This window comes from Parasteatoda tepidariorum, chromosome 8 (assembly GCF_982258835.1).
Source record: "Parasteatoda tepidariorum strain Cologne lab strain chromosome 8, Ptep-v5.0, whole genome shotgun sequence".
NCBI lineage: Eukaryota > Metazoa > Arthropoda > Arachnida > Araneae > Theridiidae > Parasteatoda > Parasteatoda tepidariorum.
Genome location: NC_141762.1, coordinates 50,088,174 through 50,101,647, shown reverse-complemented (window position 1 = coordinate 50,101,647; position 13,474 = coordinate 50,088,174). Strand labels below are relative to the sequence as shown.

At 28.2% G+C, this 13,474-nt stretch overlaps 1 protein-coding gene across 1 annotated transcript in view; it reads left to right on the top strand.

Moving 5' to 3' along the window:
• The window catches only part of LOC107441954 (cytochrome P450 4c3), a 31,490-nt gene extending 30,449 nt beyond the window's left edge, over positions 1-1,041 (top strand). The window contains exon 11 of the mRNA XM_016055373.4: positions 765-1,041. Within this exon, the coding sequence (XP_015910859.3) occupies positions 765-928 (164 nt within the window). The 3' untranslated portion in view covers positions 929-1,041. The remainder of the gene's footprint in view (positions 1-764) is intronic.
• Positions 1,042-13,474: the final 12,433 nt, after the last annotated feature.

Below are 13,474 nucleotides of genomic sequence, written 5' to 3'. Positions count from 1 at the left end.
CCTTGTTTGCATTTAAGAACGCATTGCATTAAAATCTCTTAAGATTTAATTATATAATACGGGTGTATCAAAACAAATTATCTAGTTATAACTAACTTACAAGTATTTATGCATCTTAAAAACCTAAAATTTTATCACTGACACATAAATTTAAACATGAAACCGACTTTTGCGAAGTTTTACACATAAAAGCTATACTGGCTGTTAAATAATACTTTTTTTTATTACAGATTTAAGGTTTCTGTAAATAGAATATACGTTTCAAGGTTGCGTGATTCCCCCCCCCTTTCCGTTACCATGGTATCCACAAATCTTGCTTTTTCCTCACGCCAGTACGTAATTATTATAATAATATTATAATAATATACAATTACGAATTATCGATACTCCTTAACTGCCACGTAAATGAAAAGCCTGTCACATGGTTACCAGAGCGACGAAGGTAGGAAATGTGACCTTGAGACACCAATTTTAATTACAAGGAGTATAACGGCATTTAGAACATATTTTTTGTTTACAAATTTTTAATTGAAACATAATTTCAAATTTGAATTGAAACGCTTATTGAATGTAAAGTTTTAAAATGTATCTAGATTGTAATATCACATAATATTTGTGTGTTAAAAATGCAATGCGAGTGAAAAATAATAATACAACTAATGAACCGAAGAACCTAATATACATAACGTCTTATTCTTGTAAACGGTTCAGAATTTCTACTTTCTTATCATCACATGTAATCAACATATGTTTGTTTATTTTAGGACAACGGTTTGCTACTTTTGAAGCCATTACCGTGTTGGCTACTGTCTTAAGAAAATTCAATTTGAAATCTTTGGATGCCTTAGACAAAATCCACATCACGGATGAACTTGTTTTGCGAGCGGAAAATGGATTGCGGATGGTATTCGAGCCACGAAAGAAATGAAACCAAGAATAAGTTTAATACTGTACTTTTGTTTTTCTGCATCATCATTTATTTAATCTTTGTAATACTTCTTGTTAAATATTTGTAAAATAAATCGACCTTTTTCTTCGTTATTTAATCAGTTTTTTTTTAAAATTGCAACTTGCTTTATCTGGGCTTTTCAATCATCAAAATTGTATGGTATTTTATTCGATTTGGTTAACAAAAATATTTGATTAAACGTAACACTGACATTTTAATTATACATATACATTTTTTAAATAATTGAGTTTCCATTTCTTTATAAATAATAATTATAGATACATCGAAGTACTTCTGGTTTTTAGGGATACTTTATATATCCCAAAGAATAACTTACAACCAAAACTACCTGGTGTTTTGGTAAAACTACGAAAATTCCTATGGGACCATTCTGGCCTTTGCCGTCATTTTATGCATAAGGTTTTATATATACGTTTATATAAGCCTAACACATGAGTGATTAAATAAGCATTCAAATTGGATAAGTTATGATAAGTCAGAAATACTCAATTCTAAAAGTAAGTTATTTTTCGAATTACAGAGCAACAGAAAACGAGAGAGGTCAAATTCACCCAATTCGTCTTTCTAGCGTTCACACGGAACTCTATAAAAGTAAATAAACGTAACAAATTTAAGCATTACACTCTTACTTGCCAATGATACATTTTATAAAGAAGAACGCAGTGTAATAATGTTTTCTCACAAAATATAAATTTTCCAAGGAAAGAATAATTGTATCTGAAGACTTAGTTAATATACTAAGGCCCGTTATCAGCTAAAACTTTCAATATCTCAAGTAATATATTTTTATTCTGTTAAAAAACGAATTTCAACATCGCCAACTTGAAATGACGTAGCACGGTCTTCTCTTTGCTTATAAATAATAGCACGAATTAAATTTTTGTCGGACGAGTTTAAGTTTTTAAAACCTTTTTATTGTTTTCAAAGCATAATTATATAGTTTGACAGCTAATTAAAAGGAACTATATTCAGTCGAGGATGATTACTTAAATCCTATACAGCAATGGTCTTTCCTTAACTTCCAAAGGAGTGTAAAATCATAAAAACAACAACCAAACTTTCTTTTCTTATTAACTAAACTTACCAAAAACTAACTGAATATATGAATATCATTAGTCTAATTTTCAAATAATTAGTTTAAACGAAAGTTTGAACGCTGAAACCTACATATGAGAAACTAAGGCACGATTAAAAATCAACAAAATGAAATTAAAATATATATTGACACTCGCAGACCATCATAAATGATCGCAAAACAATTATTTGATTCCTAAATTTAACTATAATTTATATTATTACCAAATATATGGAAGGCAATAGCAAAATAAATAGTTTAGAGTAAAACACTATAATTTGGCAAGGCTGTAATTAGTCTCAAACGCTTGGCATTTATCCTCCTATGTCTGGAAGAAGAAACTATCTGCAGAGATCTGAATAACAATAAATATGTGGAGTGTCTGAGATCTTTGTCGGGAAGCCATTTTGAAAAGAACTTCTAAAGGATAAATAGCAGGGTTAAGAGAAGAAAGATTAAAATAAGATATAATGATCAGAAATGCAGAATTGTTGATAGATAGATTATTTTAATTACTATTATGTCCCATATTTTTCTTCATTTCAGAATATTTTTCTATCAATAACAATTAAAGATTAACAAAAGCAGCTATAACATGGAACAATTGAGTTCATAATTGTAAAAATTTGTTCAAATCTTTCAATTTTAAACTAAAACTTTTCCATGAAAATAATTTGTTATACAATAAGTTTTAATTTTATACAAGTACCCAGAAAGTTTCAATTTTCATTGTTTTTATACAATAAATAACTAAGAATTTTTTTCAAAAAAATATTATTTAAAAAAAAAACATATCAGCTAGGAAAGTTTTAAAAATTAATACAAAAAGACTGCATGAAATATATATATATATTTTTACTCCGAAAGTATAATTATTGAAGTAGTTGTATAGTATAGCCGGTAATATTTAGATCTCTCTTGTAAAACATTATAAATTTTACTTTAAAAAATTACAACGCTTAGTTTTTAAAAAAACTATAACGTAATTTTAAAAAAATTAGCGTTATTTATATTTTTTAATTTCATATGTTTTTAAATTAATTTTTCATCAAAAAATTTTATTTTTTTACAATTTCAATTAAAGATTCCACATTAAAAAATAACAAGAATTGTATGGCCACAAAATTTAAATGTGTAAGGGTGCAATATTAACAAATTATAACGCACATAGTTTGCTGGATGCTTCTTTATAGAGAAATGCATTTCCTCTCTAAAGAGTATTTTAGCGATGAAATCAAAAAGTTATTGAATACATTTTTTTAAAAAAAAACTTTGTAGAAAATTTTACTTTTGAAATGTAGAATATATTTCATTTTATATATTGCCTTATTTCATATACTTTATATAATAAAAAAAGGAATGAAAATTTACCGGTGATTTGTGCCACATTCTACTTTATTAGATAAATAAAAATTTATTGTTGGGCTATTACAGTATTGTTGGGTTTTGGAAACGTTGCAAAGACCATGCAAAGATACTTCTCTTTGAGAGAAGAAATAATAAGCAATTGCAATTTTTTTTGTTAATGTTGATATTTGACATGTCCCTCTTTTAAGTGAGGAGATTCATCTGTAAAATATTTAAACCGTTCTGAATAATGATTTTGAGTTATTAAAGTGTGTAGCGAAAAAAAGTATTTTTGCTGAGCTCCATATGGGGCACACCCATTACTATATAGAATCGTTCTTGTCAAGATTTTTCATCCTTCCATCACAAGCATTTATCCCAATTTATTTTTATTTTGTTGAAAGAAAATGAATGATGTACTTCTCCGCTTCTTTTCATCTTTTCTTTCAACTGCAGTGGTTTAGTAAATCGGATTTAATTTTTTTTTCTTTTTTGAAATCTTTATGCCGTTTAATATAATTGGGCTAATTTAGAAAGCATTAAAATTTTACATGAATAATTAGTTCATACTTAATTATGATGCATAAATGATTTTTGAAGAGAATTTTCTACTGAAATTTAATATTGCTCTTTAGAAAATTATTTATTAAGCGACTTTCTTTTGTTAATTATATACCCTTGCAAAGTAATCTATCACTTTCAGATAAAATGAATTAGAAGGACTTACGCCTTTGGAAATTAATTCAGGTTTCTTAGACCTTATCTACGGGATTTGCGCTTTTCTTAAAATATCCTTTCTTATCCTTAATACTATGTAATTTTGAGTTTATATATATATATATATATATATATATATATATATATATATATATATATATATATATATATATATAATAAAAAAATAAATACAAGAAAACAGTAAGAAAGTTAAGAAAAAAAATAAGTATCATTTATTGCGCTTAAGCTGCAAGTAAACAGCACTCATTAGATAAGTTCAAAATGAAGAATAAAACAAAGAAAAATTATAGACATATGAAAAAAAGGTGGTGGGAAATAATAAGTAAAAAAATAACAAACAACATATTATTTTTAAAAAAAAAAAAAAATGAAAAATTAGTTAAAAAACCTGAAAAAAAGCCGGAAAAAAAGATATAAAGATAAGATATAAGAGGCTATTTAAATTCTTTTTTTTTTTTAATTTTTTTTTTTTTTAAATAATATGTTGTTTGTTATTTTTTTACTTATTATTTCCCACCCCCTTTTTTTCATATGTCTATAATTTTTCTTTGTTTTATTCTTCATTTTGAACTTATATATATATATATATATATACACTGGTTATCATAAATTAAGGAAAATTCACAAAAATCGCGATAACTCAAGAAATTACACATGGAATTTTATGAAACTTACCCACAATATACAACACATAGTAAGGTATTAAACAACATAAAAAGAAATTATCAGACATTAATAGTAGTATAGAAATTAGCACATGTATAAAATAAACAAATTGGAAGTATCGGTTTGCAATAGAAAAAGTACCTTTAATATGGAATATGATTGCCTCTAGAAGCAATACAGCACAAACAGCGATGTGTGATGCTTTCAATTATGCGGTCTATCAGTTCAATAGGAAGTGAGAGCCATTGCTCTTGTAAAGCAGTTGCAAGCGTGGCAAGGGTCTGAGGGGGCGGATTGATGGCAGATACACGCCTCCCTAGAGCATCCCAAACGTGCTCGATAGGATTCAAGTCCGGGGATCGAGCTGGCCACTCCATGCGAGTAATTGTTTCCTGTTGAAGATAATCATCAACAATGCGAGCTCTGTGTGGTCTTGCATTATCGTCCTGTAACAGGAAGCAATCACCAATTGCCCCGGCATATGGGCGCACATAAGCATCAAGGATGTTGTCTCGATAAACCTGAGCATTCACGGTTCCCCTTGGAAAGACATGGAGGTATGTGCGCCCTCCTAAGGATATGCCTCCCCAAACACAGACACTGCCTCTTCCGTATGCATCTCTTTCACGGATGTTTGATGGATGATAACGGGTCCCAGGTTCTCTCCATATCAAATAACGTCTACTGTCACTTTCTAGACTAAACCTGGACTCATCCGTAAAGAGAACAGGCCTCCATTGATCTGACGTCCAGTGGACATGTTGTCGGGCCCACTGCAAACGGTCTCTCCTATGGCGTGATGTGAGCGGCACGCAAATGGCTGGTCGTCTCGCATACAGACCACCTTCGTGGAGCCTTCTGCGCACAGTTGACGTTGACACCAACCTTCCGGTGGCTGCAGCAAGAGAGGATCTAAGATGTGTCGGAGTAGCGGTTCTATTCCTGCGTGCACTTAATGTCAAATATCGGTCATCGGCACTGGTCGTAACAGTTGGCCGTCCTTGACTGAACCTCCTAGATGCCGAATCTGTGGTTTGAAATTGCCTCCAAAGTCTATGAACCACAGATGGACTCACATTTAGCCATCTGGCCACTTCTGATTGACTCTGCCCTGCCTCTAGTCTCCCGATGGCTCTCCATCGTAGTTCTTCAGGCAAATGATGCCTAGAGGTCATTATTACGAATTGGCTATCTCAGATTTTCAATGTCGCAATCACAGTAAAATTTGTGTGCTTTCTCTCAAACTTGGACTTTTATGCTCCAGGCAGATGACGTAAGCCGAGTGCAGCGCCACTAATTTGCATATTGCAATTTTACTCAGCTACTCTTAGTGGACAACATATGCAAATTTTGCACGGTTTGGCTTACTTTTGAAAGAGTTATCGCTATTTTTGTGATTTTTCCTTAATTTATGATAACCAGTGTATATATATATATATATATATATTGAGATCAAGTTCCTTCTGCGCGAGCAAAGCCACGAGCAACTCGCGATCAGTGAAAAACTTTGATTTAGAACTAATAAAGGTGTTAGGAATGGAGGAGGGATTGAATAATTAGAATATTTAAGTACAGTTGTGCTATGCATTTAGCTGAGTAACCATTAAAGTTGTGCAAGACAACCGTTGTACAAGATAACAGAAACAAAACTGGTCACCAAAGGAGGCTATTTAACTTCTTAATTTATAACTGGTAAAGTTTCTTTAAACTAAAATATTTTAATTCTTTTTTCGAGTCTAAGATGTGTTGATTATTCATATTTTTGAGCAAAATACATATGACCTGCAATTCTTAATTTTGATAATTTTAATAATTTTATTCTTTAGTTTTAATAATTATCTTTAATGTTAAAAATGATGAAATATGAAATCAAAGAACATCAAATAAATCCTATGATAAGTTTTTTCATGATTTATAAATGTTATTTATTATTTCAGCTTTTAATTTAAATTCCTAACTTTCCATTTGCCATTGGTAAAAAAACATAAATAAAATAATAATAATAATAAATTATAAGAAAAGCATTATAATGTATTTTCTCTTTTTAAGGAATATTTAAACTATTACTCAGTAAAACAAACACAGGAATTGAAAAATCGTACTTAAAAAAATATTTTTTTTCTTCAAAGTAAATATTTCGATTGCTTCATCAGATGGACGTTTAAGGTCAATTATCATTTGTTTTAAAATTTCATCGTGTTTGCAATAAGTAGCATTCATCTTCAGAACATGTAACCTTCAGATTAAAAGCAAATTTTTTTATTATTTTTATTAATTATTCTTAAAAGCTTGTTCAAACCGGCTGTCACTTTAAGCGTTCTATTAACTATTTGACGAGTCAACAAAATTCTCAATCAGAGACAAAGTAGGCTAGGTTAAGTTGTGAAAGGGACAGGCTTTTTGTTTAGATAGCGGGTAAAGCATTGCAGGTAAACCTTCAATTGGTTTAACCTAAAATCCTCACTTGGAAATGATCTCCAGCAGCGAAAAAGATATTTTTCTGACAGAATTGTTTGAAGAATTACCCAAAAGAGTATTCTAAAGGACATAATTAGGAAAATCCTCGCCAGAATGAATATGCACTTTTCACAAAAAAATATGTGCTAAGAGAAGTTTTGAAAATACTTCCGCATAGCGAGGCATATAAAAGTTCTACTTAGAAAGATAATTATACAATTTCCATGATTCTTAAATACCTCATATTATTGTTATATAAATTATTTCTTTGTTAGTTTAGAGCATTATGACAACAAAAAATCTTCTTTTTGTGAAAGAAAAAATTCGGAATACTTATTTCTACTCGGCGAAAGAAAGTCTGTTAAAATTATCATACTCTATGGTAATGACATTTCTGGTAAAAAAAAAAAAAAAAAAAAACTTTATTTGGGGTTATAAAAACAAAATATACGATACTTAAACCATTGATTTGTTACTTTTTGCATTGATATGGCTACGGTTTATCGAAAAATTCTGGTTTTCAAAATTACAGAAGGCACATGAAGCACATTAAGTAAAAAAAATAATTTAAACGTAAATTTAAAAGAGTAATTGGTTTTTATGTCATTCTCTAATGTATCATGTTAAAATTACGAAATTTTACCTCATTTAAAAATTTTTATCACAGATTATAAAATCATATTTTATAATTAATTTCACCAAAATCACTACCAAAGCGCTTCGGTAAAAAATTCTGGACTTTTTGGGGTTCTCATAAATCCATAAATACGGTTAAATTTACCTTTTTCTGGTAGTTTCAAAGATTTTTTTCTCAGTGCATTGATCATAAATGTATTCTACTTAGTTTGCTTCGACAGAAATATGAAACATTCGATAAATTTGAAAATAGGTATATTGAAATGGTGATATAGTATTATAGTACGTTAACTGAAAATAATGATGTGAATTGCACTTATTATGCATAAGTAATTAAACAACACTACGTTGAAAATTTGTGTAAATATAAATACATTAATTTCTCTAGTTACCCTTTTCTCCAGTTTGCACCAAGTGTACCAAATAATTCATTCTAGTTCACTTATGACTTAAAAAACTAGTAAATATTTAAATTCCAAATTTTAAAAATTTAGTTCTTAAATGTTCGAAAATTATTAAAATTTAAAACTATTAATGCGTTAAATATTAAGAGTGCTAAACAGTTCATGTGTGCTTATTTTATAACTATGTGAAAAATCTGCTTTCATTTTCTTTTCTTTTTTTCCAATGAAAATTTCTAAAAGCCAAACTCTTTGCAATTCACACAAATAGCAGTTATTTAAATGTATATATAGTTATTACACAATAAATTCCATAATGTAATAATATTATAATAATTAAATATCATCTGAAGAAAATTAAAAAAACAATCGTATATACATAATGCACATCTTGAATCAAACTATGAATACATTATGAATTCAAAAGTTTAGAAATGAACATATTAATATTCAATAAAAAAAAATCATAAACATTGTTTCCTCAAAATTAACATAAATAAACTAAGTATCGGCTTAGAATGAAACAATGTTTGCAATCAACAAGAAAGCCAACCACCTATACTTGAAAAGAGAAATTCCAAAAGACAATTGTAAATTAGATCTTAAAAGCCAAATTCTCAATATGCCAACGGTACTTAATAAGATTTGCAAGATTAAGGACACAGTAGTACAACTTAACGTAAATCAGTTCCCACGAAACATTCTTTCATAAATCCTTTCTTATTAACGGTAAAGTAACCGTTTAAATAACTGAAGCTTCATCCTTCCGTTTTACTCCAATCATCTGGTTCGTCGATGCATGTCTTATTAGCAAATACGCTTCGTAAAAGAACCATTAGACTTAGATTTAAGGTTTTAAGCTTTTGGTGTTAGAAATTCATTCCTTAAATTAAAGGCATATATATTAATGAAATGAAATGAAGAAAATAAGGCTAATGGTAAACTTTGGTATATAATTAATTTTTAAAGGTAAACCTATTAGATCATTTTAATTAGCCTGTAAAAGCCTACACCAGAACGATTTTCCTCAACTTCGTCACTAATTCGCAAAATTAAAAGAACATTTCCCACTTTTGAATTGAATTGCTTAGTAAATAACTCGTGAAATTTATTCATTAGGTTAATGATTGGGGTATTTTTTGTTTGGAGTATATTTCACCTTGTTTTTATTAGAAAAAGGATTTAAAAAAGTTTTATTTATCAACAATACTATAATATTGTATAATTAAATATAAAACATCTATGATTGTCTATTGACCTATCCTAAATTATAGAGCTTTACAAACCTTTTTTAAATTTTTGATTATGTTTACATGTGTGGTTACTGATTTACTAAGTAGGTTATATACTGACTTGATGCTTTAAAAATAAGCTAATGCATTGAGTAACAAATTCGCTGATTCACTAATATACTAACACGTAATGATTTGCTTTTCTCATATGACCCCCACGTTTTTTGCACTTCGTTTTCTCTTGCTATATCAAGAATCATTTACAATAACCGTTGCCATGATGATGTCTATTTTAAAAAATAATTAATGATGATCATTATAAAATGGCGACAGCGAAAATCCATTACTTATTTCTCCAAACTAACATTGTTTTATAAATTTAGTAAAATATAAAAGCTCCTAGTGTAAATGGTGTTTACATGTTTAAGTTTTATTTGAACTGGTTTCAAAGAAAAATTTTATGTTAAAAAGTATTAAAGATAGAAAAAAAACTGAAGTTCTGCGAAATTTTCTATTTAAGATCAAAATTATTAAAATTGATAAAAGAAGCCAAATCTTATAATTCTTTTTGAGCCTAAAAATTTAGTGATGGGGTTTAAAAAGTAAATACTTTTCATTTTCAAAGAATGCGTGTTTTCTTCGTATTGAGAAGTTTCGCTCAGTTTTTATAAGAAGGCACTGGTCAAAAGCCTAATTGTTACGAACTCAATAAAAATAATAAAAAACTAAGACGAAAAAAGCCACAAACATAATCTAATTGTTAAGAACTCTCAAAATAACATAATAGTGTAATATATATATTTTTTAATGTTAGCTAAAATGCGTTTATATTGATATGAAATGAATGTTTGATAAAAGGTCTTATAACGCAGCAAAACATATTAATTTGTATGATATAATTACCTTAAATACTTTTTTATTATCCTATCAAGAAACTAAGCATGCAAAGTCGAACAGTTATTTGAGTGATAACTTATTTTATTCAAATTGTTGTAAAAATACTTTCCCTGAACATTGGGAGAAAAAAATTCTGGTTAAGTTCCATTATTTATTATTTAAAGCCTAGAAAAAGTAGTTTAAATTTATGATCAATCTTAAAAGCATTTCAAGATTGACTTTAGAAAAAGAAAGATTTTGTGTTTTTTAGAAATTAATTAAAAATATATTTGGTTCTTTTTAATTTATTGAATACCTAACTTTTGCACTTTTTTTCCATTTGTTACTTATTAGAACAGTAATGTTGGGCGGTATAGTATATTAGATAAGAATTTTTCAGGAACGAAAAATTGGTCAAAATAACTGGAATGTGCCTTAAAAGGTTTGAGTTTAGTTAGTTTTTGTCATTTTATAAGTCCACGGTACTTTTAAAGGAGCAAAAGAATGCAAAAGAATTTGCGTTTTCATTTCAAATCTCCTCAACTTATTGCTTATCGTAAAAAAGTATTACCTTTGCAATTCTTTATTTAAAAAATAATTCTGAATTATCTGATTATTATTATGAATTATCTGCACACATTTTTTTTAAAAAACTTAGCAATACAGAGTAAGTAGAAGTTCAAGCTTAATTACACTAAACATTATCACCAGATACTTAACATTTTTGAAGTTCATCATATTTCATGAATCAAAAGTCTTCAAGTGTTTATTATACCTTTTAAGAGCATTTCCCCCTTAAAAGCAAAGAAGGGATTACCCTAAAAGTTTTACAGATATTGTGTGACCATGGTCATGCTTTCTCGCTCTTGAAAGGTGGAAACCATGCGGAAAAAATGAAATGCAAGTTTTAATAAAGAAAACATCGGGTTCGTATACAGCGAAAGATAGTGATGTGCTTTTCGCGGAAGTTAATTAAGTTGCAGGCACTCGACTGTAGAAAAGGTGGGAAAGACGTCCCTTAGAGGTCATTTTTTACGATTTGGCATATTATGCAATCACTCAAGATAGTGTTTGTTCATTGTCATTTGCAAGGCTTTTGGAACAATGGAAATTGCACATTTTTTTAATATTTTTAACTGCATGGATAAGCATTATTTACTAATTACAAAAACAAACGAGACATTTTAAATTGGGATGGCAATCTTATTAATGTTGCGTAAAAAAATTATATTCACTTTAAAATTCATTTATTCTTTTTCTTTGCTTCCCTACTTTCAATAAAAGTTATTTAAAAAAATGTTTTGTGAATTACTTTTTTTAAAAAATGCTCTTTATTTTTTACACTTATAATGCATATAAAAAACTATTTATTCAATGCATAGTTTTTGTGATGACTTTAATGACTCCACTGTCTTTAATAATCCACTCAGCACATTTTACGTACGCTTAAATTAGAAATGATAGAAATTTTTGCAATTAGAATAATTTGTGTTCTATTTTCAATATTTAATGCCATATACTTATTTTCGAATTTGCACGCTAATTAGTAATTAGGATCTTTGGGTTATCATGCATGCAATTTTCTAATCATACGAACTCAATACCTTGTAGTACAAGACGGAGAAAAAATTTCCAGTAAAATTACCGTACTACATGGTAATGACATTTCTTGCAAAAAAAAAACACAATTCTCGTTAATAAAACCAAAATATACGGTATTTGAACTATTAATTAGGTAATTTTTCCGTTCATATGGGAACGATTTACCTGAAATTTAGGTTTTTGAAAATTACAGCTCTGATTATCACACATTTAGTAATAATCATAAAACTGAAAAGTAAATATAACCAAATAAATTTTTTTTATGCCATGCTCTAAGAAATGATTAAAATTACCAAATATACCACGTTAACCAAATTTTAGCACACATCATAAAACCATATTTTATTGCTAATAAGCAATAAAATATGGTTTTACAGTATATGTTAAAGTAATTACCAAATAAGCACTTTGGTAAAAATTAACGAGTTTCTTGGCGTTCACATAGAGCCAGAAACACTGTAAAATTTACCGTATTCTGGTAGTTTCGGCCATATTTTTTTCTCTGTAAACAAAGGATCTAACAACAAAGCAACGTAAATCAAGCAACGTAAACATATAGTTTTTCAAAAAAAGAGAGGTAGGACTTTTAAAATGTAGTCCAAAATGTGTTAAAATATCATGTTTCTTCCTAAATTTGTATACTTAGTTTGTTTAAAAGAAATAGTGTATGAATAAACTTATAAACAAATAATAATGATCACTAATAAAATCTATTAAAGTATCTATCTATTACAATCTAAGTATCTATCTATTACTATATATCTATTACAATCTATTATAATCTAAGTATCTATTACAAGTACATTAAAATTTTTTCCGTAAAATATATAACTTATTTATGTAATAACAAAATTGTTTGGGCAAAGTGCAGTTAAATGTTAGTGTTAGTTGATACGCATTAAAAACTTAGAAAAAGACGGATAAATAAAATGGCTGCATAAGTAGCAATATCGTATTTACACAAGAAGTTATCTAAATTGACTTGAAACCATAGGCTTTCACTAAAATCCTGAAAAACATAGAGCGTAACTTTAATATGAAATGTGTAATTTTCAAAGAAATAGTTAATTTATTTCTGAAAAATGGCTTTCTAACTCACTTAAAATCAGAACTTTCATTGGTTTTTCAATAAATAATTTTATTTTTAATTAAAACGTTCACGATTAAGTGCCAAATATTATGAAATTATTACAGGTTTCACGTATAATGTAACACTGACTTCATTGATAAAAATTCTTCATTTCTTACACAATTATGCAATTTATCATTTTAGAAAACATTCAAGAAGAATAAACACGCAAACTACAAGTTCTTTTTCTTTTGCATCAAAGTAATAAACTTTATTTTTAACTCAGACGTAGTTCTTTCTATTGAGAAGAAGCTTTAAGATAATTGAAGCAATTAATTTGAACTTAAAAATGACATTGTATGTGATTAAATCAAAATATTAATTTTTACCTTAAATACTTCTCTA